At 50.8% G+C, this 27,098-nt stretch overlaps 1 protein-coding gene across 1 annotated transcript in view; it reads left to right on the top strand.

Moving 5' to 3' along the window:
* spire1a (spire-type actin nucleation factor 1a) overlaps positions 1 to 27,098 on the top strand; it is a 118,203-nt gene that overhangs the window by 16,792 nt on the left and 74,313 nt on the right. The window contains exons 3-6 of the mRNA XM_082961381.1: positions 9,648 to 9,887; positions 13,054 to 13,179; positions 19,575 to 19,649; positions 20,032 to 20,196. Coding sequence (XP_082817507.1) covers positions 9,648 to 9,887; positions 13,054 to 13,179; positions 19,575 to 19,649; positions 20,032 to 20,196 — 606 coding nt within the window. The remainder of the gene's footprint in view (positions 1 to 9,647; positions 9,888 to 13,053; positions 13,180 to 19,574; positions 19,650 to 20,031; positions 20,197 to 27,098) is intronic.

The raw sequence follows: 27,098 nt of genomic DNA, 5'->3' as shown, positions 1-27,098 counted from the left end.
CAGCCATAAAGCACTAGGAGTCTACCACTATTCATCTGGAGATAACAGCCATAAAGCACTAGGAGTCTACCACTATTCATCTGGAGATAACAGCCATAAAGCACTAGGAGTCTACCACTATTCATCTGGAGATAACAGCCATAAAGCACTAGGAGTCTACCGATGCCGTTCAGTTCACGCCGTTCTAAAGGATCTGTCCAGCAAGAGCAGTTTGTTCCTGAATAACCCATCACTAGGCTATACTGACGAGTCATTTCAGCCATCACTGGCAGGGTCTCGACATGGGCTTTGAATCCAAGGAAAATACAAAACAAGATCTTTGGTTTACTTGTCCCGACGCGATACCATGGACATGTACACTCAGAGTATTAATACCCCTTTGACTTAATGTTGAATTACAGCCTGAATTCAACATGGATTAAATTAGATTTATTTCTCCCATATATAATGCCCAGGTGAAAACAACATGTTTCTATACATTTTTGCAAATTCATTGTAAATATAAATACAGAAATGCATGTCATTTCGGTAAGTAGTCACCCCTGGTGGCAGCATCGTGCTGGGGGGGGATGTTTCTGGAGAAGGTCAAGGGGTCGAAATACTTTCCGAATGGCGGTGTGGTTTTTAATAAACACACACAGGACTCTGACATTGCTTGTCTTAATATTTATTTATATATTTTTTAAAATTCCTTTTATTTAACTTTTTTAGATTTGTGTGTATTGTTAGATACTGCTCTTGGAGCTAGGAACACAAGCACCTGCAATAATATGTGTATGTGATCGATAAAATTTGATTTGATATCGTTCATTCTAGCAGGAGAAAGGTATACAGATTTCTGACTAGTGAATTAAAACTTTTAAATGAAAAGTATAGTTAATTTATGAAGTGCGAAAAAGTAGCTGTCTGACAATGAGTCTGTTATCAGCTGTTTAACCTGACCTGTGCTGCCTGTCAATCCCATTCCTCCACATGCCCACCCCCAGCTGTTTAACCTGGCCTGTGCTGCCTGTCAATCCCATTCCTCCACATGCCCACCCCAGCTGTTTAACCTGGCCTGTGCTGCCTGTCAATCCCATTCCTCCACATGCCCACCCCAGCTGTTTAACCTGGCCTGTGCTGCCTGTCAATCCCATTCCTCCACATGCCCACCCCAGCTGTTTAACCTGGCCTGTGCTGCCTGTCAATCCCATTCCTCCACATGCCCACCACCCTGCTGTTTAACCTGGCCTGTGCTGCCTGTCAATCCCATTCCTCCACATGCCCACCCCAGCTGTTTAACCTGACCTGTGCTGCCTGTCAATCCCATTCCTCCACATGCCCACCCCCTGCCTGGTACCCAGAGACACACGGATTAGGTTACATAATACTAAAAGACTTCTGATGATTTATTTTAACCATGGAGTGGATTACAACCCAACACATCTGATAACACGCGACCAGGGGAACGGGCTCACGCGACCAGGGGAACGGGCTCACGCGACCAGGGGAACGGGCTCACGCGACCAGGGGAGCGGGCTCACGCGACCAGGGGAACGGGCTCACGCGACCAGGGGAACGGGCTCACGCGACCAGGGGAACGGGGCTCACGCGACCAGGGGAGCGGGCTCACGCGACCAGGGGAACGGGCTCACGCGACCAGGGGAGCGGGGCTCACGCGACCAGGGGAACGGGCTCACGCGACCAGGGGAACGGGCTCACGCGACCAGGGGAGCGGGCTCACGCGACCAGGGAACAGGATCCATCTTATGAGCTGAATCGAAGCCTATACACGTTTCAAATTCAATCAATCAGATTTTAAAAAGCCCTTTTTACATACGCAGTTGTCACCGACGTGCTTTAGAGATACCAGCCTAAACCCCAAAGAGCAAGCAATGCAGGGATATATCACGATTTAATAGTGTCCAGTATGTATTTATTTATGACCTGTGAAGTGTCATTAAGAATGACGTGTTCGTTAGGTCACAACTCACGATAAAAGCGTATATAATTTCACAAGAGAAATTACCGCTGCCACACAGCCCCCAATCAACACCCCTCGGTCCTCCCTTGGTCCGTCCTCCCTCCTTCCTTCGGTCCTCCAGACAGACTGGTGCTGTACCCCAGCTAGATGAGACACCCGCCCTGGCAGCTACTGGACCCGTAGCCACCCTCACCCAGCCTCTCCCTGCATGACTGTTGGGCACATTCCTTCCATAACTACACCCCCTCAGAACCAGGGATAATGACCCGTAACTCCACCCCCTCAGAACCAGGGATAATGACCCCCTAACTCCACCCCCTCAGAACCAGGGATAATGACCCCCTAACTCCACCCCCTCAGAACCAGGGATAATGACCCCTAACTCCACCCCCTCAGAACCAGGGATAATGACCCCTAACTCCACCCCCTCAGAACCAGGGATAATGACCCCTAACTCCACCCCTTCAGAACCAGGGATAATGACCCCCTAACTCCACCCCCTCAGAACCAGGGGATAATGACCCCTAACTCCACCCCTTCAGAACCAGGGATAATGACCCCCTAACTCCACCCCCTCAGAACCAGGGATAATGACCCCCTAACTCCACCCCCTCAGAACCAGGGATAATGACCCCTAACTCCACCCCTTCAGAACCAGGGATAATGACCCCCTAACTCCACCCCCTCAGAACCAGGGATAATGACCCCTAACTCCACCCCCTTCAGAACCAGGGATAATGACCCCCTAACTCCACCCCCTCAGAACCAGGGATAATGACCCCTAACTCCACCCCCTCAGAACCAGGGATAATGACCCCCTAACTCCACCCCCCTCAGAAACCAGGGATAATGACCCCCTAACTCCACCCCCTCAGAACCAGGGATAATGACCCCTAACTCCACCCCCTCAGAACCAGGGATAATGACCCCTAACTCCACCCCCTCAGAACCAGGGATAATGACCCCTAACTCCACCCCTTCAGAACCAGGGATAATGACCCCCTAACTCCACCCCCTCAGAACCAGGGATAATGACCCCCTAACTCCACCCCCTCAGAACCAGGGATAATGACCCCTAACTCCACCCCTTCAGAACCAGGGATAATGACCCCTAACTCCACCCCTTCAGAACCAGGGATAATGACCCCTAACTCCACCCCTTCAGAACCAGGGATAATGACCTCCTAACTCCACCCCCTCAGAACCAGGGATAATGACCCCTAACTCCACCCCCTCAGAACCAGGGATAATGACCCCTAACTCCACCCCCTCAGAACCAGGGGTAATGACCCGGAACTCCACCCCCTCAGAACCAGGGATAATGACCCCTAACTCCACCCCCTCAGAACCAGGGGTAATGACCCCTAACTCCACCCCCTCAGAACCAGGGGTAATGACCCGGAACTCCACCCCTCAGAACCAGGGGTAATGACCCGGAACTCCACCCCCTCAGAACCAGGGATAATGACCCGTAACTCCACCCCCTCAGAACCAGGGATAATGACCCGTAACTCCACCCCCTCAGAACCAGGGATAATGACCCCTAACTACAACCCCTCAGAACCAGGGGTAATGACCCCTAACTACACCCCCTCAGAACCAGGGATAATGACCCCTAACTCCACCCCCTCAGAACCAGGGATAATGACCCCTAACTACACCCCCTCAGAACCAGGGATAATGACCCCCTAACTCCACCCCCTCAGAACCAGGGTTAATGACCCCTAACTACACCCCCTCAGAACCAGGGATAATGACCCCTAACTCCACCCCTTCAGAACCAGGGATAATGACCCCCTAACTCCACCCCCTCAGAACCAGGGATAATGACCCCTAACTCCACCCCTTCAGAACCAGGGATAATGACCCCCTAACTCCACCCCTTCAGAACCAGGGATAATGACCCCCTAACTCCACCCCCTCAGAACCAGGGATAATGACCCCTAACTCCACCCCCTCAGAACCAGGGATAATGACCCCTAACTACACCCCCTCAGAACCAGGGGTAATGACCCGGAACTCCACCCCCTCAGAACCAGGGATAATGACCCCTAACTCCACCCCCTCAGAACCAGGGGTAATGACCCCTAACTCCACCCCCTCAGAACCAGGGGTAATGACCCGGAACTCCACCCCTCAGAACCAGGGGTAATGACCCGGAACTCCACCCCCTCAGAACCAGGGATAATGACCCGTAACTCCACCCCCTCAGAACCAGGGATAATGACCCCTAACTCCACCCCCTCAGAACCAGGGATAATGACCCGTAACTCCACCCCCTCAGAACCAGGGATAATGACCCGTAACTCCACCCCCTCAGAACCAGGGATAATGACCCGTAACTCCACCCCCTCAGAACCAGGGATAATGACCCGGAACTCCACCCCCTCAGAACCAGGGATAATGACCCGGAACTACACCCCCTCAGAACCAGGGATAATGAACCACACGACACCCCCTCAGAACCAGGGATAATGACCCGGAACTACATCCCCTCAGTACCAGATAGTACTGTGTGGCTAAATGTAGAGCTTTTCCCTCATCTGTCCCAGCGCTCACCTGCTGTTAGCCATCTGTCTGTCTGTGGACATGGCAGCATGGCTGATCGTAGATGCTCTGTCTGTGGACATGGCTGATCGTAGATGCTCTGTCTGTGGACATGGCTGATTTGTAGATGCTCTGTCTGTGGACATGGCTGATTTGTAGATGCCCTGTCTGTGGACATGGCTGATTTGTAGATGCTCTGTCTGTGGACATGGCTGATTTGTAGATGCTCTGTCTGTGGACATGGCTGATTTGTAGATGCCCTGTCTGTGGACATGGCTGATCGTAGATGCTCTGTCTGTGGACATGGCTGATTTGTAGATGCCCTGTCTGTGGACATGGCTGATTTGTAGATGCTCTGTCTGTGGACATGGCTGATTTGTAGATGCTCTGTCTGTGGACATGGCAGCATAGCTGATCGTAGATGCTCTGTCTGTGGACATGGCTGATTTTGTAGATGATCTGTCTGTGGACATGGCAGCATGGCTGATTTTGTAGATGATCTGTCTGTGGACATGGCTGATTTTGTAGATGATCTGTCTGTGGACATGGCTGATTTTGTAGATGCTCTGTCTGTGGACATGGCTGATTTTGTAGATGCCCTGTCTGTGGACATGGCTGATTTTGTAGATGATCTGTCTGTGGACATGGCTGATTTTGTAGATGATCTGTCTGTGGACATGGCTGATTTTGTAGATGCTCTGTCTGTGGACATGGCTGATTTTGTAGATGCTCTGTCTGTGGACATGGCTGATTTTGTAGATGCCCTGTCTGTGGACATGGCAGCATGGCTGATTTTGTAGATGCTCTGTCTGTGGACATGGCTGATTTGTAGATGCTCTGTCTGTGGACATGGCTGATTTGTAGATGCTCTGTCTGTGGACATGGCAGCATAGCTGATCGTAGATGCTCTGTCTGTGGACATGGCTGATTTTGTAGATGCTCTGTCTGTGGACATGGCTGATTTTGTAGATGCCCTGTCTGTGGACATGGCTGATTTTGTAGATGATCTGTCTGTGGACATGGCTGATTTTGTAGATGCTCTGTCTGTGGACATGGCTGATTTTGTAGATGCCCTGTCTGTGGACATGGCTGATTTTGTAGATGATCTGTCTGTGGACATGGCTGATTTTGTAGATGATCTGTCTGTGGACATGGCAGCATAGCTGATCGTAGATGCTCTGTCTGTGGACATGGCAGCATAGCTGATCGTAGATGCTCTGTCTGTGGACATGGCTGATTTTGTAGATGATCTGTCTGTGGACATGGCAGCATGGCTGATTTTGTAGATGATCTGTCTGTGGACATGGCTGATTTTGTAGATGATCTGTCTGTGGACATGGCTGATTTTGTAGATGCTCTGTCTGTGGACATGGCTGATTTTGTAGATGCCCTGTCTGTGGACATGGCTGATTTTGTAGATGATCTGTCTGTGGACATGGCTGATTTTGTAGATGATCTGTCTGTGGACATGGCTGATTTTGTAGATGCTCTGTCTGTGGACATGGCTGATTTTGTAGATGCTCTGTCTGTGGACATGGCAGCATAGCTGATCGTAGATGCCCTGTCTGTGGACATGGCTGATTTTGTAGATGCTCTGTCTGTGGACATGGCTGATTTGTAGATGCTCTGTCTGTGGACATGGCTGATTTGTAGATGCTCTGTCTGTGGACATGGCAGCATAGCTGATCGTAGATGCTCTGTCTGTGGACATGGCTGATTTTGTAGATGCTCTGTCTGTGGACATGGCTGATTTGTAGATGCTCTGTCTGTGGACATGGCTGATTTGTAGATGCTCTGTCTGTGGACATGGCAGCATAGCTGATCGTAGATGCTCTGTCTGTGGACATGGCTGATTTTGTAGATGATCTGTCTGTGGACATGGCTGATTTTGTAGATGCTCTGTCTGTGGACATGGCTGATTTTGTAGATGCCCTGTCTGTGGACATGGCTGATTTTGTAGATGATCTGTCTGTGGACATGGCTGATTTTGTAGATGCTCTGTCTGTGGACATGGCTGATTTTGTAGATGCCCTGTCTGTGGACATGGCTGATTTTGTAGATGATCTGTCTGTGGACATGGCTGATTTTGTAGATGATCTGTCTGTGGACATGGCTGATTTTGTAGATGCTCTGTCTGTGGACATGGCTGATTTTGTAGATGCTCTGTCTGTGGACATGGCAGCATAGCTGATCGTAGATGCCCTGTCTGTGGACATGGCTGATTTTGTAGATGCTCTGTCTGTGGACATGGCTGATTTGTAGATGCTCTGTCTGTGGACATGGCTGATTTGTAGATGCTCTGTCTGTGGACATGGCTGATTTGTAGATGCTCTGTCTGTGGACATGGCTGATTTGTAGATGCCCTATGTCCGCAGACAGGGCATCGACTCTGTGAATACAGGTCTTGATCTAGGTTCAGCACTCTGTTTTGGTCTGCTTGTTAGCCCCTCCCTCTTACCTGGTTAGAGGGATTATATCTGTCGAGGGGATGCCAGGCCTTGTTGGCCCCTCCCTCTCACGTGTTAGCAATTGAAGTAATTCTTCAATAACACCAATTCCAAAGCAAATCAGGGGGAGAAAAATATCTTAATTTGTAAAGGACAAATCAAGATGTTATGCTGGGAGATGTTCAGTCTCCCCCTGTCCTCAGCTTTTCTCCACTGAACAAAGGAACAGGAAGCCATTTATAACCCCCCCCCCACCCTAGCGTGGGTTTGACCAATCAGAAGTCCTTGCAGTACCACTGGGCAAATGACCAAATAACAAGTATCCTGCTCCAGACTCGATGTAAAGAACGTAGCTCTGAGTTCAGGAGTGACATTCCACAGATTCTAAACAGATGATGAACTGAAACCCAACTCCTATTTACAATTCCCTATTGACCATTAGTACTCTAGTTTTTTTTTGTCCTCTCATCCTCTGCGTTGTGTATTTATCTTCAAAATATTCTTATAGTCCCCCCTAGACCTTAAATTTTTTTTGTTAAAATGTATTTTTACAAAATATGAAGAAATAGATTGAATAAAATAAATTAGCAGTAAGCATAAAATCATTCACATTAAACACCTTGCATTCCTATAAAACACACAGGGCATATTTTACTTGCCGTTGCAATAAGAAATAGATTTCACCCAAAGTTATAGAAAAGAGCTCTTAACAGGTGTGATGCGACATCTGAGAGAGTATGGTTCATTTACAGCACCGAGGACAGTTACGACGGACACATTGACCAGGTGATCATGAGGCTTGGTGTGATGAAGACCCCAATGATCCCCACCACATCCTGGTGAACACCACTGACGCCCATCGACAGAAGGACCTGGTTGATGAATCTTATGATATCCCCTGTCACGTAACCGTCGGATTTTAGCAGACAAACATCGGGCTGTAAAGGGGATCCCTGGTCTTGTTGGCCCCTCCCTCTCACCTTGTTAGTGATCCTATATGTAAAGGGGATCCCTGGCCTGGGGAGTGATCCTGTATGTAAATGGGATCCCTGGTCTGGGGAGTGATCCTATATGTAAAGGGGATCCCTGGCCTGGGGAGTGATCCTGTATGTAAATGGGATCCCTGGTCTGGGGAGTGATCCTATATGTAAAGGGGATCCCTGGCCTGGGTAGTGATCCTATATGTAAAGGGGATCCCTGGCCTGGGTAGTGATCCTATATGTAAAGGGGATCCCTGGCCTGGGTAGTGATCCTATATGTAAAGGGGATCCCTGGGGAGTGATCCTATATGTAAAGGGGATCCCTGGGGAGTGATCCTATATGTAAAGGGGATCCCTGGGGAGTGATCCTATATGTAAAGGGGATCCCTGGGGAGTGATCCTATATGTAAAGGGGATCCCTGGGGAGTGATCCTATATGTAAAGGGGATCCCTGGGGAGTGATCCTATATGTAAAGGGGATCCCTGGCCTGGGGAGTGATCCTGTATGTAAAGGGGATCCCTGGTCTGGGGAGTGATCCTATATGGAAAGGGGATCCCTGGCCTGGGGAGTGATCCTCTATGTAAAGGGGATCCCTGGCCTGGGGAGTGATCCTATATGTAAAGGGGATCCCTGGGTAGGGATCCTATATGTAAAGGGGATCCCTGGTCTGGGTAGGGATCCTATATGTAAAGGGGATCCCTGGTCTGGGGAGTGATCCTATATGTAAAGGGGATCCCTGGGGAGTGATCCTATATGTAAAGGGGATCCCTGGCCTGGGGAGTGATCCTGTATGTAAAGGGGATCCCTGGGTAGGGATCCTATATGTAAAGGGGATCCCTGGTCTGGGGAGTGATCCTATATGGAAAGGGGATCCCTGGCCTGGGTAGTGATCCTGTATGTAAAGGGGATCCCTGGCCTGGGGAGTGATCCTGTATGTAAAGGGGATCCCTGGCCTGGGGAGTGATCCTATATGTAAAGGGGATCCCTGGGTAGGGATCCTATATGTAAAGGGGATCCCTGGTCTGGGGAGTGATCCTATATGTAAAGGGGATCCCTGGGTAGTGATCCTATATGTAAAGGGGATCCCTGGTCTGGGGAGTGATCCTATATGGAAAGGGGATCTCTGGGTAGTGATCCTATATGTAAAGGGGATCCCTGGCCTTTTTAATAGGGTCACATTTTTAATGACTGAGTTTTCACAGGGTCAGGTTCTTATTCAGCGCTGTGTGTTTGTTCATTAATATCTAGAAGAGATATACATTACATTACATTACATTACACCTGGCCCTGCAAACAACCAGGTTCCACGTTTGGGATGATTGAGTTGTTTTTGCAGGGCATGTGTGTGTGACGTAAGGACAGCCATGGGCTGACTTCCTGTCCAATGGAACAGGATTGACTGAACGAACCAATCACAGACTGAGTCACCACATTAGACAGATTTGTTATTTGGGTTCAGGAACTATTTTTTTGTTGTTGTCATGGTTTCACTTGGACTTGAGGTCATGGGACATTCATTTGTCTGTCAGTTACCATCCTGATCTGGTCCAGGATGGTCCATCTGATACATGATGTATATGTCTGGACTGGTCTTCATATTGTGTCATTGGGGAATCCTAATGGTAGCAGGAGTTGGTAGCAGTTGGTTAGTGTCTACTGGCTCTGTATGTGACTGAGTTAACCGCCTGTTGTGTTTTTTTGTCCTGTAGGTGATTGAATCTCTGGGAATCATGATCTACAAGGCGTTGGACTACAGTCTGAAGGAGAGCGAGGAGAGAGAGCTCAGTCCGCCTCTGGAACAACTCATCGACATGATGACCAACATGGCAGAGAAGGAGAGGGACAGTGACCCCTGCCCTGATGAAGGTTACGAGGCCATCGAGGAGGAGGAAGACGAGGGAGATCCAAAAACTGTCTGTCACGTAAAAGGATTCAGAGACATCATCATGGTACGTCCTGTCTCAATGTATCACCTATAGTTAACCTGTACCAGTACCTGTCTCACTGTATCACCTATAGTTAACCTGTAACAGTACCTGTCTCACTGTATCACCTATAGTTAACCTGTACCAGTACCTGTCTCACTGTATCACCTATAGTTAACCTGTACCAGTACCTGTCTCACTGTATCACCTATAGTTAACCTGTACCAGTACCTGTCTCACTGTATCACCTATAGTTAACCTGTACCAGTACCTGTCTCACTGTATCACCTATAGTTAACCTGTACCTGTCTCACTGTATCACCTATAGTTAACCTGTAACAGTACCTGTCTCACTGTATCACCTATAGTTAACCTGTAACAGTACCTGTCTCACTGTATCACCTATAGTTAACCTGTACCTGTCTCACTGTCTCACCTATAGTTAACCTGTAACAGTACCTGTCTCACTGTATCACCTATAGTTAACCTGTACCTGTCTCACTGTCTCACCTATAGTTAACCTGTAACAGTACCTGTCTCACTGTATCACCTATAGTTAACCTGTACCTGTCTCACTGTCTCACCTATAGTTAACCTGTAACAGTACCTGTCTCACTGTATCACCTATAGTTAACCTGTACCTGTCTCACTGTCTCACCTATAGTTAACCTGTAACAGTACCTGTCTCACTGTATCACCTATAGTTAACCTGTACCTGTCTCACTGTATCACCTATAGTTAACCTGTAACAGTACCTGTCTCACTGTCTCACCTATAGTTAACCTGTACCTGTCTCACTGTATCACCTATAGTTAACCTGTAACAGTACCTGTCTCACTGTATCACCTATAGTTAACCTGTAACAGTACCTGTCTCACTGTCTCACCTATAGTTAACCTGTACCAGTACCTGTCTCACTGTCTCACCTATAGTTAACCTGTAACAGTACCTGTCTCACTGTATCACCTATAGTTAACCTGTAACAGTACCTGTCTCACTGTCTCACCTATAGTTAACCTGTAACAGTACCTGTCTCACTGTATCACCTATAGTTAACCTGTACCTGTCTCACTGTCTCACCTATAGTTAACCTGTAACAGTACCTGTCTCACTGTATCACCTATAGTTAACCTGTACCTGTCTCACTGTCTCACCTATAGTTAACCTGTAACAGTACCTGTCTCACTGTATCACCTATAGTTAACCTGTACCTGTCTCACTGTATCACCTATAGTTAACCTGTAACAGTACCTGTCTCACTGTCTCACCTATAGTTAACCTGTACCTGTCTCACTGTATCACCTATAGTTAACCTGTAACAGTACCTGTCTCACTGTATCACCTATAGTTAACCTGTAACAGTACCTGTCTCACTGTCTCACCTATAGTTAACCTGTACCAGTACCTGTCTCACTGTCTCACCTATAGTTAACCTGTAACAGTACCTGTCTCACTGTATCACCTATAGTTAACCTGTAACAGTACCTGTCTCACTGTATCACCTATAGTTAACCTGTACCAGTACCTGTCTCACTGTCTCACATATAGTTAACCTGTACCAGTACCTGTCTCACTGTCTCACATATAGTTAACCTGTACCAGTACCTGTCTCACTGTCTCACCTATAGTTAACCTGTACCAGTACCTGTCTCACTGTATCACCTATAGTTAACCTGTACCAGTACCTGTCTCACTGTATCACCTATAGTTAACCTGTACCAGTACCTGTCTCACCTATAGTTAACCTGTAACAGTACCTGTCTCACTGTCTCACCTATAGTTAACCTGTACCAGTACCTGTCTCACTGTATCACCTATAGTTAACCTGTAACAGTACCTGTCTCACTGTATCCACTATAGTTAACCTGTACCCGTACCTGTCTCACTGTATCACCTATAGTTAACCTGTACCAGTACCTGTCTCACTGTCTCGCCTATAGTTAACCTGTACCAGTACCTGTCTCACTGTCTCACCTATAGTTAACCTGTAACAGTACCTGTCTCACTGTATCACCTATAGTTAACCTGTAACAGTACCTGTATCACCTATAGTTAACCTGTAACAGTACCTGTCTCACTGTCTCACCTATAGTTAACCTGTACCAGTACCTGTCTCACTGTCTCACCTATAGTTAACCTGTAACAGTACCTGTCTCACTGTCTCACCTATAGTTAACCTGTACCAGTACCTGTCTCACTGTATCACCTATAGTTAACCTGTAACAGTACCTGTCTCACTGTCTCACCTATAGTTAACCTGTAACAGTACCTATCTCACTGTATCCACTATAGTTACCTGTAACAGGACTAGTCTCCACTATAGTTACCTGTAACAGGACTAGTCTCCACTATAGTTACCTGTAACAGGACTAGTCTCCACTATAGTTACCTGTAACAGGACTAGTCTCCACTATAGTTACCTGTAACAGGACTAGTCTCCACTATAGTTACCTGTAACAGGACTAGTCTCCACTATAGTTACCTGTAACAGGACTAGTCTCCACTATAGTTACCTGTAACAGTACCAGTCTCCACTATAGTTACCTGTAACGGTACTAGTCTCCACTATAGTTACCTGTAACAGTACTAGTCTCCACTATAGTTACCTGTAACAGGACTAGTCTCCACTATAGTTACCTGTAACGGTACCAGTCTCCACTATAGTTACCTGTAACGGTACCAGTCTCCACTATAGTTACCTGTAACGGTACCAGTCTCCACTATAGTTACCTGTAACGGTACCAGTCTCCACTATAGTTACCTGTAACGGTACCAGTCTCCACTATAGTTACCTGTAACGGTACCAGTCTCCACTATAGTTACCTGTAACGGTACCAGTCTCCACTTGGTTTACTGGCTAGGGCCCGTTGCTCCCCAGGGAACATCAGGGTTTACTGGCTAGGGCCCGTTGCTCCCCAGGGAACATCAGGGTTTACTGGCTAGGGCCCGTTGCTCCCCAGGGAACATCAGGGTTTACTGGCTAGGGCCCGTTGCTCCCCAGGGAACATCAGGGTTTACTGGCTAGGGCCCGTTGCTCCCCAGGGAACATCATCCATCAACAATCTCTCTCCGTCACACTCTGTTCTGGGCTGTCTTCTCAAGCTCTTTCCTCTAATGATAATGATTTGTGTAAACGTTAAATGATCAGTTTATTACTGTGACCCCCCCCCCTCCCTCCTCCTTCCTCCAGCTGTGTACATCCCACCTGCCCAGCCCCTCTGATGCCCCTAACCACTACCAGGCTGTGTGTCGGGCGCTCTACGCCGAGACCAGAGAGCTACGCACCTTCCTGGAGAAGATCAGGAGTGCCAAAGAGGTGAGAAGGCCCCTGCCACGTTTATTCACCCAATCACTGACTCACTAAAGAGGCCCCTGACTCAGCTGATCAGTTTGACATAACGGGTGTTGGAGAGGCCCCTGACTCAGCTGGAGGAGAGGAGAGGCCCCTGACTCAGCTGGAGGAGAGGCCCCTGACTCAGCTGGAGGAGAGGCCCCTGACTCAGCTGGAGGAGAGGCCCCTGACTCAGCTGGAGGAGAGGCCCCTGACTCAGCTGGAGGAGAGGCCCCTGACTCAGCTGGAGGAGAGGAGAGGCCCCTGACTCAGCTGGAGGAGAGGCCCCTGACTCAGCTGGAGGAGAGGCCTGGAATCTGATCAACAGCTCTACCAGTAGTGTTTAAATGATCAATTAGCTAGAATGATCCCATATTCTGCAGCCCTGCTCAGCCCTGATCTTAACCAGGCACATCTCCAAAAGGAGACAAGGCTGCTTGGTGTTGTCAGTTCATCCATATTTAAACAGAAAACACTGTCCAGGTTTCAGCCTATTCAGAAGGCTTCCTGGACCAAGTTAATTCACTGAGTCAGTAAGGAGATGATGAAGGATTTACTTGAGTTTCAACAGATTAATGATTCACAAGGGAGCGTTTCAACGGGGTTGAGTCCACCGCACAGTGAGCAGCCAGTCAGAGGGAAACCCCGGGTGTGATGGGATGACAGCAGGGGATTGACTGGTTTAACGGGGTCAGTGAGGCAAAGGACACTGGGAGGTCTCCGTGCTGGATCTAAATAGATCTAAATAGTCCTTCCCCACACCATTTATAACCTGGCTGCTCTGTGTTATAACCTGGCTGCTCTGTGTGTTATAACCTGGCTGCTCTGTGTTATAACCTGGCTGCTCTGTGTTATAACCTGGCTGCTCTGTGTTATAACCTGGCTGCTCTGTGTGTTAACCTGGCTGCTCTGTGTGTTATAACCTGGCTGCTCTGTGTTGTAACCTGGCTGCTCTGTGTTATAACCTGGCTGCTCTGTGTTATAACCTGGCTGCTCTGTGTTATAACCTGGCTGCTCTGTGTTATAACCTGGCTGCTCTGTGTGTTAACCTGGCTGCTCTGTGTGTTATAACCTGGCTGCTCTGTGTGTGATAACCTGGCTGCTCTGTGTTATAACCTGGCTGCTCTGTGTTATAACCTGGCTGCTCTGTGTGTTATAACCTGGCTGCTCTGTGTGTTATAACCTGGCTGCTCTGTGTGTTATAACCTGGCTGCTCTGTGTGTTATAACCTGGCTGCTCTGTGTGTGTTAACCTGGCTGCTCTGTGTGTTATAACCTGGCTGCTCTGTGTGTTATAACCTGGCTGCTCTGTGTGTTATAACCTGGCTGCTCTGTGTGTTATAACCTGGCTGCTCTGTGTGTTATAACCTGGCTGCTCTGTGTGTTATAACCTGGCTGCTCTGTGTGTTATAACCTGGCTGCTCTGTGTGTTATAACCTGGCTGCTCTGTGTGTTAACCTGGCTGCTCTGTGTGTTATAACCTGGCTGCTCTGTGTGTTATAACCTGGCTGCTCTGTGTGTTATAACCTGGCTGCTCTGTGTGTTATAACCTGGCTGCTCTGTGTGTTATAACCTGGCTGCTCTGTGTGTTATAACCTGGCTGCTCTGTGTGTTATAACCTGGCTGCTCTGTGTGTTATAACCTGGCTGCTCTGTGTGTTATAACCTGGCTGCTCTGTGTGTTATAACCTGGCTGCTCTGTGTGTTATAACCTGGCTGCTCTGTGTGTGTGTGATCTGACTGCAGTAGGATTAAGCTACTACTGTCTCCTCCTTTACCTTACATCTCTTCCCCTCTCTCCCTCTCCCTCCCACACTCCCACCACCCCCCCTTACCTCCCCTCACTCCCACCACCACCACCCCTTACCTCCCCTCTCCCTCACTCCCACCACCACCACCCCTTACCTCCCCTCTCCCTCACTCCCACCACCACCCCTTACCTCCCCTCTCCCTCCCACCACCACCACCCCTTACCTCCCCTCTCCCTCACTCCCACCACCACCCCTTACCTCCCCTCACTCCCACCACCACCCCTTACCTCCCCTCACTCCCACCACCACCACCCCTTACCTCCCCTCTCCCTCACTCCCACCACCACCCCTTACCTCCCCCTCCCTCACTCCCACCACCACCCCTTACCTCCCCTCACTCCCACCACCACCACCCCTTACCTCCCCTCACTCCCACCACCACCACCCCTTACCTCCCCTCTCCCTCACTCCCACCACCACCCCTTACCTCCCCTCACTCCCACCACCACCCCTTACCTCCCCTCACTCCCACCACCACCACCCCTTACCTCCCCTCTCCCTCACTCCCACCACCACCCCTTACCTCCCCTCTCCCTCACTCCCACCACCACCCCTTACCTCCCCTCTCCCTCACTCCCACCACCACCCCTTACCTCCCCTCACTCCCACCACCACCACCCCTTACCTCCCCTCACTCCCACCACCACCACCCCTTACCTCCCCTCACTCCCACCACCACCCCTTACCTCCCCTCACTCCCACCACCACCCCTTACCTCCCCTCACTCCCACCACCACCACCCCTTACCTCCCCTCTCCCTCACTCCCACCACCACCCCTTACCTCCCCTCTCCCTCACTCCCACCACCACCCCTTACCTCCCCTCACTCCCACCACCACCCCTTACCTCCCCTCACTCCCACCACCACCCCTTACCTCCCCTCACTCCCACCACCACCCCCCCATACCTCCCCTCTCCCTCACTCCCACCACCACCCCTTACCTCCCCTCTCCCTCACTCCCACCACCATCCCTTACCTCCCCTCACTCCCTCCACCACCCCTTACCTCCCCTCACTCCCACCACCACCCCCCCATACCTCCCCTCTCCCTCACTCCCACCACCACCCCTTACCTCCCCTCTCCCTCACTCCTACCACCACCCCTTACCTCCCTCTCCCTCACTCCCACCACCACCCCTTACCTCCCCTCACTCCCACCACCACCCCTTACCTCCCCTCACTCCCACCACCACCCCTTACCTCCCCTCACTCCCACCACCACCCCTTACCTCCCCTCACTCCCACCCCCACCCCTTACCTCCCCTCACTCCCACCACCACCCCTTACCTCCCCTCACTCCCACCACCACCCCTTACCTCCCCTCACTCCCACCACCACCCCTTACCTCCCCTCACTCCCACCACCACCCCTTACCTCCCCTCACTCCCACCACCACCCCTTACCTCCCCTCACTCCCACCACCAACCCTTACCTCCCACCACCACCCCTTACCTCCCACCACCACCCCCCCTTACCTCTCACTCCCACCACCCCTTACCTCTCACTCCCACCACCACCCCTTACCTCCCCTCTCCCTCACTCCCACCACCATCCCTTACCTCCCCTCTCCCTCACTCCCACCACCACCCCTTACCTCCCCTCTCCCTCACTCCCACCACCACCCCTTACCTCCCCTCTCCCTCACTCCTACCACCACCCCTTACCTCCCCTCTCCCTCACTCCCACCACCACCCCTTACCTCCCCTCACTCCCTCCACCACCCCCCCCATACCTCCCCTCACTCCCACCACCATCCCTTACCTCCCCTCTCCCTCACTCCCACCACCATCCCCTTACCTCCCCTCTCCCTCACTCCTACCACCACCCCTTACCTCCCCCTCTCCCTCACTCCCACCACCATCCCTTACCTCCCCTCTCCCTCACTCCCACCACCACCCCTTACCTCCCCTCTCCCTCACTCCCACCACCACCCCTTACCTCCCACCACCACCCCTTACCTCCCACCACCACCCCTTACCTCCCACCACCACCCCTCCCCCTTACCTCCCCTCTCCCTCACTCCCACCACCCCCCCTTACCTCCCACCATCCCTTACCTTCCTATTTAACAGATGTTCCTCCAGGTGTAGTGAAAGCCCCTAGCTCCAACAGTGCAGTAATACACACATCTAAAATTAATGGAATTAAGACGTGTGTGTGTGTGTGTGGTGTGTGTGCACTACCGGTCAAATGTTTTAGAACACCTACTTATTCAAGGGTTTTCTACATAACCAAAAAAAGTGTTATTATATTTATTACATGATTCCATATGTGTTATTTCATAGTTTTGATGTCTTCAGTATTATTCTACAACGTAGAAAATAGTACAAATAAAGGGAAAAGCCCGTGAGTATGTGAGTGTTAGAATGTCTAGTATATCTTAATACTTGCATAGAATAGTATTTACAGCAATAGTTGAATAGGATGGATTTCACTAGAAAACAGTACATACTTTTTCCACATTTTGTTACGTTAAAGCCTTATTCTAAAATTGATAAAACATTTTTTTTTTTTAAATCAGTCTACACACAATACCCCTTAATGACAGAACAAAAACGGAATTATCACATTTACATACATACATACATACATACATACATACATACATACATACATACATACATACTTTTTCAGACGGTTTAACTCAGTTCATTGTTGAAGCACCTTTGGCAGAGATTACAGCATCAAGTCTTCTTGGGTATGACGCTACAAGCTTGGCACACCTGTATTTGGGGAGTTTCTCCCATTTCTTCTCTGCATTCAAATTCAAGTCCGGGCTCTGCCTGCGTCACTCAGGGACATTCTGAGACTTGTCCTGAAGCCACTCCTGCGTTGTCTTGGCTGTGTGCTTAGGGTCCTTGTCCTGTTAGACTAGGGAGAAGGTTCACCTTCCATGGTCCTGAGACTGGAGCAGGTTTTCATCAGGGATCTCTGTCGTTTGCTCCGTTCATCTTTCCCTTGATCCTGACAAGTCTCACAGTCCAGTCCCTGCCACTGAAAAACATCCCCACAGCATGATGCTGCCACCACCTTGCTTCACTGTAGGGATGGTGCCAGGTTTCCTTCAGAAGTGACTCTTGGCATTCAGGCCAAAGAGTTCAGTCTTGGTAACCTCCCTGACCAAGGCCCTTCTCCCCCGATTGCTCAGTTTGGCCGGGCGGCCGGCTTTAGGAAGAGTCTTGTTGGTTCTGAACTTCTTCCATTTAAGATTGATGGAGGCCACTGTGTTCTTGGGGACCTTCAATGTTGCAGACATTTTTTGGTATCCTTCCCCAGATCTGTGCCTAGACACAATCCTGTCTCGGCGCTCTATGGACAATTCCTGACATGCACTGTCAAGTTTGGGACCTTATATAGACTGTGTGTGTGTGTGTGTGCGCCTTTCCAAATCATGTCCAATGAATTGAATTTACCACAGGTGGACTCCAATCAAGTTGTAGAAACATCTCAAGGATGATCAATGGAAACAGGATGCACCTGAGATCAATTTCGAGTCTCATAGCAAAGGGTCTGAATACTAATAATCATAAGTTATTTATGTTTTTAAATATAATACATTTCCTAAAGTTTCAGCTTTTTGCTTTGTCGTTATGGGGTATTGTGTGTAGTTTGCTGAGGATTTTTGTTTAATCCATTTTAGAATAAGGCTGTAACAAAATGTTTTATTCATGTTGCCAGGGAAACAACTCAAATTTTGAAGCATGGATTCCAATTGGTCAGACCAGCATTGAACAGTCCTTAGCACGGGTACTTCCTTTTTTAGTTTCTGCCTGTAGGAAGAGAGGGGTGGAATGGATCTGATTTGCAGAAGGGAGGGTGGGGGAGGGCCTGTTAATCATTTGAAAGGGCGAGAAGCGATTGCGTTTTTGATGCGCGAGTAGCGCAGGCAATGTGTTAGTAAAACTTTGGTAGCGTATTATTCAGATGAGCTTTTTTAACGTCCCCAGTTACAAGAAATGTGGCCTCAGGATATGTGGTTTCCAGTGTATTTCCTTGAGAGCCGTCGTGGCATCGGCTTCCGGAAGAATATACACGGCTATGACGATGACCGAAGAGAACTCTCTCTCTCGGGAGGTAATGAGGTCGGCATTTGTTTGAGGTATTCTCGGGTTGGTTAAACAAAAGGACTTGAGTTCGTGTTCGTTACCACAATCGCACCATGAGTAAGTTACTCATGACGTACACCTCCAACTTTTTCCCCAGAGTTCTTTAATCCTGTCTGAAAACCCAGCTGGCTGTATAGACTGGGATATCCGGAGAGAGCCAGTGGGGCTCTGCTGTGACCAACACTAGTGAGGAGCTGACAGGCAGATGTTTTTTAAATGCATCATTAGTTCCACATTGCTTTATCCCCACTGAGAAGTTCAATGTGGACTGTCTGCTTGAACAAGACCTATATCTGAATATATATATATCTAAAAACATATTGATTTTTAGAAGTGTGCCGGACATACAACGGATAAATAACACTGCCCATGATCTTCTAGTGTTGACCCAGAGCCCTAGTGCATAGCAACACAGGGAAAATAATATAACCTCTCACGCTCTCCATTCCTGTCTTCCCCCTTGTAGAACCTTCGGCGGATGGAACGAGACACTGGAGAGGAACCAATCAGAGATGTCAACGAGCTACAGAACGCTGACTGGGTAAGAGTAACCTAATGTAGCGGGAGCGGAGTCCCAACATCCGTTTTTCAGGGGAAACGGAAGTTAGTTTTTGAAAATACTGTATCCCTGAAAACCAGAAACAATCTGCTTTCTGACGACACTGCGGACGGTGCGGTAAGAAAGACCATAATTCTCTTATCCGTCAACACAGGAACAGGTCTGATACTTGACACCTAGAAGCATACTGTAAAGATCTAAATGTTGACACTATTGTCTGTGGTTGGGGTCAATTTCAAAAATCAGGAAGTACACTGCAAGTTGCATTCCAATTCTCTAAAATGAGGAAAATGTAGAATTTGACATTTTGGTTTACTTTCTGAATTAGAAATGAAATGAACCCCAACCCTCTGCTGTCCCTCAGGCTAAGTTCTGGATGCAGGTGATGGGTGACCTGCGTAACGGGGTCAAGCTGAAGAAGGTCCAGGAGAGACAGTACAGCCCTCTACCTATAGAGTTCCAGCTCACACCTTACGAGATGCTGATGGACGACATCCGCTTCAAACGATACAAACTACGGAACGTCACGGTGAGGGAGTTAAACAAGGAAGAATATTATCTTCAGGAATGATGGATGTTCATGTGTTTTCAAGTCATCGTGAAGGGAGGGTCTCTTCTGTTATCCTGTTTCTATGTCTCTGAGCTCGAATTCACTGGGGAGACAGGTAGCCTAGTGGTTAGAGTGGGGGTCAGGTAGCATAGTGGTTAGAGGGGGGGGGACAGGTAGCCTGGTGGTTAGAGGGGGGAGACAGGTAGCCTGGTGGTTAGAGTGGGGGTCAGGTAGCATAGTGGTTAGAGGGGGGGGGACAGGTAGCCTGGTGGTTAGAGGGGGGAGACAGGTAGCCTGGTGGTTAGAGTGTAGAGGAGGCAGGTAGCCTAGTGGTTAGAGTGTAGAGGAGACAGGTAGCCTAGTGGTTAGAGTGTAGAGGAGACAGGTAGCCTAGTGGTTAGAGTGTAGAGGAGACAGGTAGCCTAGTGGTTAGAGTGTAGAGGAGACAGGTAGCCTAGTGGCTAGAGTGTAGAGGAGGTAGGTAGCCTAGTGGTTAGAGTGTAGAGGAGGCAGGTAGACCAGTGGTTAGAGTGTAGAGGAGACAGGTAGCCTAGTGGTTAGAGTGGAGGGGCGGCAGGTAGCCTAGTGGTTAGAGTGTAGAGGTGGCAGGTAGCCTAGTGGTTAGAGTGTAGAGGAGGCAGGTAGCCTAGTGGTTAGAGTGTAGAGGAGGCAGGTAGCCTAGTGGTTAGAGTGTAGAGGAGGCAGGTAGCCTAGTGGTTAGAGTGTAGAGGAGGCAGGTAGCCTAGTGGTTAGAGTGTAGAGGAGGCAGGTAGCCTAGTGGTTAGAGTGTAGAGGAGGCAGGTAGCCTAGTGGTTAGAGTGTAGAGGAGGCAGGTAGCCTAGTGGTTAGAGTGTAGAGGAGGCAGGTAGCCTAGTGGTTAGAGTGTAGAGGAGGCAGGTAGCCTAGTGGTTAGAGTGTAGAGGAGGCAGGTAGCCTAGTGGTTAGAGTGTAGAGGAGGCAGGTAGCCTAGTGGTTAGAGTGTAGAGGAGGCAGGTAGCCTAGTGGTTAGAGTGTAGAGGAGGCAGGTAGCCTAGTGGTTAGAGTGTAGAGGAGGCAGGTAGCCTAGTGGTTAGAGTGTAGAGGAGGCAGGTAGACTAGTGGTTAGAGTGTAGAGGAGGCAGGTAGCCTAGTGGTTAGAGTGTAGAGGAGACAGGTAGCCTAGTGGTTAGAGTGTAGAGGAGGCAGGTAGCCTAGTGGTTAGAGTGTAGAGGAGGCAGGTAGCCTAGTGGTTAGAGTGGAGGGGAGGCAGGTAGCCTAGTGGTTAGAGTGTAGAGGAGGCAGGTAGCCTAGTGGTTAGAGTGTAGAGGAGGCAGGTAGCCTAGTGGTTAGAGTGTAGAGGAGGCAGGTAGCCTAGTGGTTAGAGTGTAGAGGAGACAGGTAGCCTGGTGGTTAGAGTGGAGGGGAGGCAGGTAGCCTAGTGGTTAGAGTGTAGAGGAGGCAGGTAGCCTAGTGGTTAGAGTGTAGAGGAGGCAGGTAGCCTAGTGGTTAGAGTGTAGAGGAGGCAGGTAGCCTAGTGGTTAGAGTGTAGAGGAGGCAGGTAGCCTAGTGGTTAGAGTGTAGAGGAGGCAGGTAGCCTAGTGGTTAGAGTGTAGAGGAGGCAGGTAGCCTAGTGGTTAGAGTGTAGAGGAGGCAGGTAGCCAAGTGGTTAGAGTGTAGAGGAGGCAGGTAGCCTAGTGGTTAGAGTGTAGAGGAGGCAGGTAGCCTAGTGGTTAGAGTGTAGAGGAGGCAGGTAGCCTAGTGGTTAGAGTGTAGAGGAGGCAGGTAGCCTAGTGGTTAGAGTGTAGAGGAGGCAGGTAGCCTAGTGGTTAGAGTGTAGAGGAGGCAGGTAGCCTAGTGGTTAGAGTGTAGAGGAGGCAGGTAGCCTAGTGGTTAGAGTGTAGAGGCGGCAGGTAGCCTAGTGGTTAGAGTGTAGAGGCGGCAGGTAGCCTAGTGGTTAGAGTGTAGGGGCGGCAGGTAGCCTAGTGGTTAGAGTGTAGAGGAGGCAGGTAGCCTAGTGGTTAGAGTGTAGAGGAGGCAGGTATCCTAGTGGTTAGAGTGTAGGGGCGGCAGGTAGCCTAGTGGTTAGAGTGTAGGGGAGGCAGGTAGCCTAGTGGTTAGAGTGTAGAGGAGGCAGGTAGCCTAGTGGTTAGAGTGTAGAGGAGGCAGGTATCCTAGTGGTTAGAGTGTAGAGGAGGCAGGTATCCTAGTGGTTAGAGTGTAGAGGAGGTAGGTAGCCTAGTGGTTAGAGTGTAGAGGAGGCAGGTAGCCTAGTGGTTAGAGGGGGGCGGCAGGTAGCCTGGTGGTTAGAGGGGGGGCAGGTAGCCTAGTGGTTAGAGTGTAGAGGAGGCAGGTAGCCTAGTGGTTAGAGAGGGGAGACAGGTATCCTAGTGGTTAGAGGGGGGAGGCAGGTAGCCTAGTGGTTAGAGGGGGGGGGGGCAGGTAGCCTAGTGGTTAGAGGGGGGGGGGGCAGGTAGCCTAGTGGTTAGAGGGGGGAGGCAGGTAGCCTAGTGGTTAGAGGGGGGAGGCAGGTAGCCTAGTGGTTAGAGGGGGGAGGCAGGTAGCCTAGTGGTTAGAGGGGGGAGGCAGGTAGCCTAGTGGTTAGAGGGGGGAGGCAGGTAGCCTAGTGGTTAGAGGGGGGAGGCAGGTAGCCTAGTGGTTAGAGGGGGGAGGCAGGTAGCCTAGTGGTTAGAGGGTAGAGGAGGTAGGTAGCCTGGTGGTTAGAGGGGGGAGACAGGTAGCCTAGTGGTTAGAGTGGAGGGGCGGCAGGTAGCCTAGTGGTTAGAGTGGAGGGGCGGCAGGTAGCCTAGTGGTTAGAGTGGAGGGGCGGCAGGTATCCTAGTGGTTAGAGGGGGGGGGGGGGGCAGGTAGCCTAGTGGTTAGAGTGTAGAGGAGGCAGGTAGCCTAGTGGTTAGAGTGTAGAGGAGGCAGGTAGCCTAGTGGTTAGAGTGTAGAGGAGGCAGGTAGCCTAGTGGTTAGAGTGTAGAGGAGGCAGGTAGCCTAGTGGTTAGAGGGTAGAGGAGGCAGGTAGCCTAGTGGTTAGAGTGTAGAGGAGGCAGGTAGCCTAGTGGTTAGAGTGTAGAGGAGGCAGGTAGCCTAGTGGTTAGAGTGTAGAGGAGACAGGTAGCCTGGTGGTTAGAGTGTAGAGGAGACAGGTAGCCTAGTGGTTAGAGTGGAGGGGAGGCAGGTAGCCTAGTGGTTAGAGTGTAGAGGAGGCAGGTAGCCTAGTGGTTAGAGTGTAGAGGAGGCAGGTAGCCTAGTGGTTAGAGTGTAGAGGAGGCAGGTAGCCTAGTGGTTAGAGTGTAGAGGAGGCAGGTAGCCTAGTGGTTAGAGTGTAGAGGAGGCAGGTATCCTAGTGGTTAGAGTGTAGAGGAGGCAGGTATCCTAGTGGTTAGAGTGTAGAGGAGGCAGGTAGCCTAGTGGTTAGAGTGTAGAGGAGGCAGGTAGCCTAGTGGTTAGAGTGTAGAGGAGGCAGGTAGCCTAGTGGTTAGAGTGTAGAGGAGGCAGGTAGCCTAGTGGTTAGAGTGTAGAGGAGGCAGGTAGCCTAGTGGTTAGAGTGTAGAGGAGGCAGGTAGCCTAGTGGTTAGAGTGTAGGGGCGGCAGGTAGCCTGGTGGTTAGAGGGGGGGCAGGTAGCCTAGTGGTTAGAGTGTAGAGGAGGCAGGTAGCCTAGTGGTTAGAGAGGGGAGACAGGTATCCTAGTGGTTAGAGGGGGGAGGCAGGTAGCCTAGTGGTTAGAGGGGGGGGGGGCAGGTAGCCTAGTGGTTAGAGGGGGGAGGCAGGTAGCCTAGTGGTTAGAGGGGGGAGGCAGGTAGCCTAGTGGTTAGAGGGGCGGCAGGGTAGCCTAGTGGTTAGAGGGGGGAGGAGGCAGGTAGCCTAGTGGTTAGAGGGGGGAGGAGGCAGGTAGCCTAGTGGTTAGAGCGTAGAGGAGGCAGGTAGTCTAGTGGTTAGAGCGTAGAGGAGGCAGGTAGTCTAGTGGTTAGAGCGTAGAGGAGGCAGGTAGCCTAGTGGTTAGAGCGTAGAGGAGGCAGGTAGCCTAGTGGTTAGAGAGTAGAGGAGGCAGGTAGCCTAGTGGTTAGAGTGGAGAGGAGGCAGGTAGCCTAGTGGTTAGAGTGTAGGGGGGGTAGGTAGCCTAGTGGTTAGAGCGTAGAGGAGGCAGGTAGCCTAGTGGTTAGAGCGTAGAGGAGGCAGGTAGCCTAGTGGTTAGAGCGTAGAGGCGGCAGGTAGCCTAGTGGTTAGAGCGTAGAGGAGGCAGGTAGCCTAGTGGTTAGAGCGTAGGGGCGGCAGGTAGCCTAGTGGTTAGAGTGTAGAGGAGGCAGGTAGCCTAGTGGTTAGAGTGTAGAGGAGGTAGGTAGCCTAGTGGTTAGAGTGTAGAGGAGGCAGGTATCCTAGTGGTTAGAGTGTAGAGGAGGCAGGTAGCCTAGTGGTTAGAGTGTAGAGGAGGCAGGTAGCCTAGTGGTTAGAGTGTAGAGGAGGCAGGTAGCCTAGTGGTTAGAGTGTAGAGGAGGCAGGTAGTCTAGTGGTTAGAGTGTAGAGGAGGCAGGTAGCCTAGTGGTTAGAGTGTAGAGGAGGCAGGTAGCCTAGTGGTTAGAGTGTAGAGGAGGCAGGTAGCCTAGTGGTTAGAGTGTAGAGGCGGCAGGTAGCCTAGTGGTTAGAGTGTAGAGGAAGCAGGTAGCCTAGTGGTTAGAGTGTAGGGGCGGCAGGTAGCCTAGTGGTTAGAGTGTAGGGGCGGCAGGTAGCCTAGTGGTTAGAGTGTAGGGGCGGCAGGTAGCCTAGTGGTTAGAGTGTAGAGGAGGCAGGTAGCCTAGTGGTTAGAGTGTAGAGGAGGCAGGTAGCCTAGTGGTTAGAGCGTAGAGGAGACAGGTAGCCTAGTGGTTAGAGCGTAGAGGAGGCAGGTAGCCTAGTGGTTAGAGCGTAGAGGAGGCAGGTAGCCTAGTGGTTAGAGGGGGGCGGCAGGTAGCCTAGTGGTTAGAGTGTAGAGGAGGCAGGTAGCCTGGTGGTTAGAGGGGGGGCAGGTAGCCTAGTGGTTAGAGTGTAGAGGAGGCAGGTAGCCTAGTGGTTAGAGAGGGGAGACAGGTATCCTAGTGGTTAGAGGGGGGAGGCAGGTAGCCTAGTGGTTAGAGGGGGGGGGGCAGGTAGCCTAGTGGTTAGAGGGGGGAGGCAGGTAGCCTAGTGGTTAGAGGGGGGAGGCAGGTAGCCTAGTGGTTAGAGGGGCGGCAGGGTAGCCTAGTGGTTAGAGTGTAGAGGAGGTAGGTAGCCTAGTGGTTAGAGGGTAGAGGAGGTAGGTAGCCTAGTGGTTAGAGGGGGGGGGACAGGTAGCCTGGTGGTTAGAGGGGGGAGGCAGGTAGCCTAGTGGTTAGAGGGGCGGCAGGGTAGCCTAGTGGTTAGAGTGTAGAGGAGGCAGGTAGCCTAGTGGTTAGAGTGTAGAGGAGGTAGGTAGCCTAGTGGTTAGAGTGTAGAGGAGGCAGGTAGCCTAGTGGTTAGAGTGTAGAGGAGGCAGGTATCCTAGTGGTTAGAGTGTAGAGGAGGCAGGTATCCTAGTGGTTAGAGTGTAGAGGAGGCAGGTAGCCTAGTGGTTAGAGTGTAGAGGAGGTAGGTAGCCTAGTGGTTAGAGTGTAGAGGAGGCAGGTAGCCTAGTGGTTAGAGTGTAGAGGAGGCAGGTAGCCTAGTGGTTAGAGTGTAGAGGAGGCAGGTAGCCTAGTGGTTAGAGTGTAGAGGAGGCAGGTAGCCTAGTGGTTAGAGTGTAGAGGAGGCAGGTAGCCTAGTGGTTAGAGTGTAGGGGCGGCAGGTAGCCTGGTGGTTAGAGGGGGGGCAGGTAGCCTAGTGGTTAGAGTGTAGAGGAGGCAGGTAGCCTAGTGGTTAGAGAGGGGAGACAGGTATCCTAGTGGTTAGAGGGGGGAGGCAGGTAGCCTAGTGGTTAGAGGGGGGGGGGGGCAGGTAGCCTAGTGGTTAGAGGGGGGAGGCAGGTAGCCTAGTGGTTAGAGGGGGGAGGCAGGTAGCCTAGTGGTTAGAGGGGGGAGGAGGCAGGTAGCCTAGTGGTTAGAGCGTAGAGGAGGCAGGTAGTCTAGTGGTTAGAGCGTAGAGGAGGCAGGTAGCCTAGTGGTTAGAGCGTAGAGGAGGCAGGTAGCCTAGTGGTTAGAGAGTAGAGGAGGCAGGTAGCCTAGTGGTTAGAGTGGAGAGGAGGCAGGTAGCCTAGTGGTTAGAGTGTAGGGGGGGTAGGTAGCCTAGTGGTTAGAGCGTAGAGGAGGCAGGTAGCCTAGTGGTTAGAGCGTAGAGGAGGCAGGTAGCCTAGTGGTTAGAGCGTAGAGGCGGCAGGTAGCCTAGTGGTTAGAGCGTAGAGGAGGCAGGTAGCCTAGTGGTTAGAGTGTAGAGGAGGCAGGTAGCCTAGTGGTTAGAGTGTAGAGGCGGCAGGTAGCCTAGTGGTTAGAGTGTAGAGGAGGCAGGTAGCCTAGTGGTTAGAGTGTAGGGGCGGCAGGTAGCCTAGTGGTTAGAGTGTAGGGGCGGCAGGTAGCCTAGTGGTTAGAGTGTAGGGGCGGCAGGTAGCCTAGTGGTTAGAGTGTAGAGGAGGCAGGTAGCCTAGTGGTTAGAGCGTAGAGGAGGCAGGTAGCCTAGTGGTTAGAGCGTAGAGGAGACAGGTAGCCTAGTGGTTAGAGCGTAGAGGAGGCAGGTAGCCTAGTGGTTAGAGGGTAGAGGAGGCAGGTAGCCTAGTGGTTAGAGTGTAGAGGAGGCAGGTAGCCTAGTGGTTAGAGTGTAGAGGAGGCAGGTAGCCTAGTGGTTAGAGTGTAGAGGAGACAGGTAGCCTGGTGGTTAGAGTGTAGAGGAGACAGGTAGCCTAGTGGTTAGAGTGGAGGGGAGGCAGGTAGCCTAGTGGTTAGAGTGTAGAGGAGGCAGGTAGCCTAGTGGTTAG

This window comes from Salmo salar, chromosome 14 (assembly GCF_965601325.2).
Source record: "Salmo salar chromosome 14, fSalSal1, whole genome shotgun sequence".
Taxonomy (NCBI): Eukaryota; Metazoa; Chordata; class Actinopteri; order Salmoniformes; family Salmonidae; genus Salmo; species Salmo salar.
The sequence above is the reverse complement of the archived record's forward strand: the minus strand, read 5'-3'. Positions and strand labels throughout refer to the sequence as shown.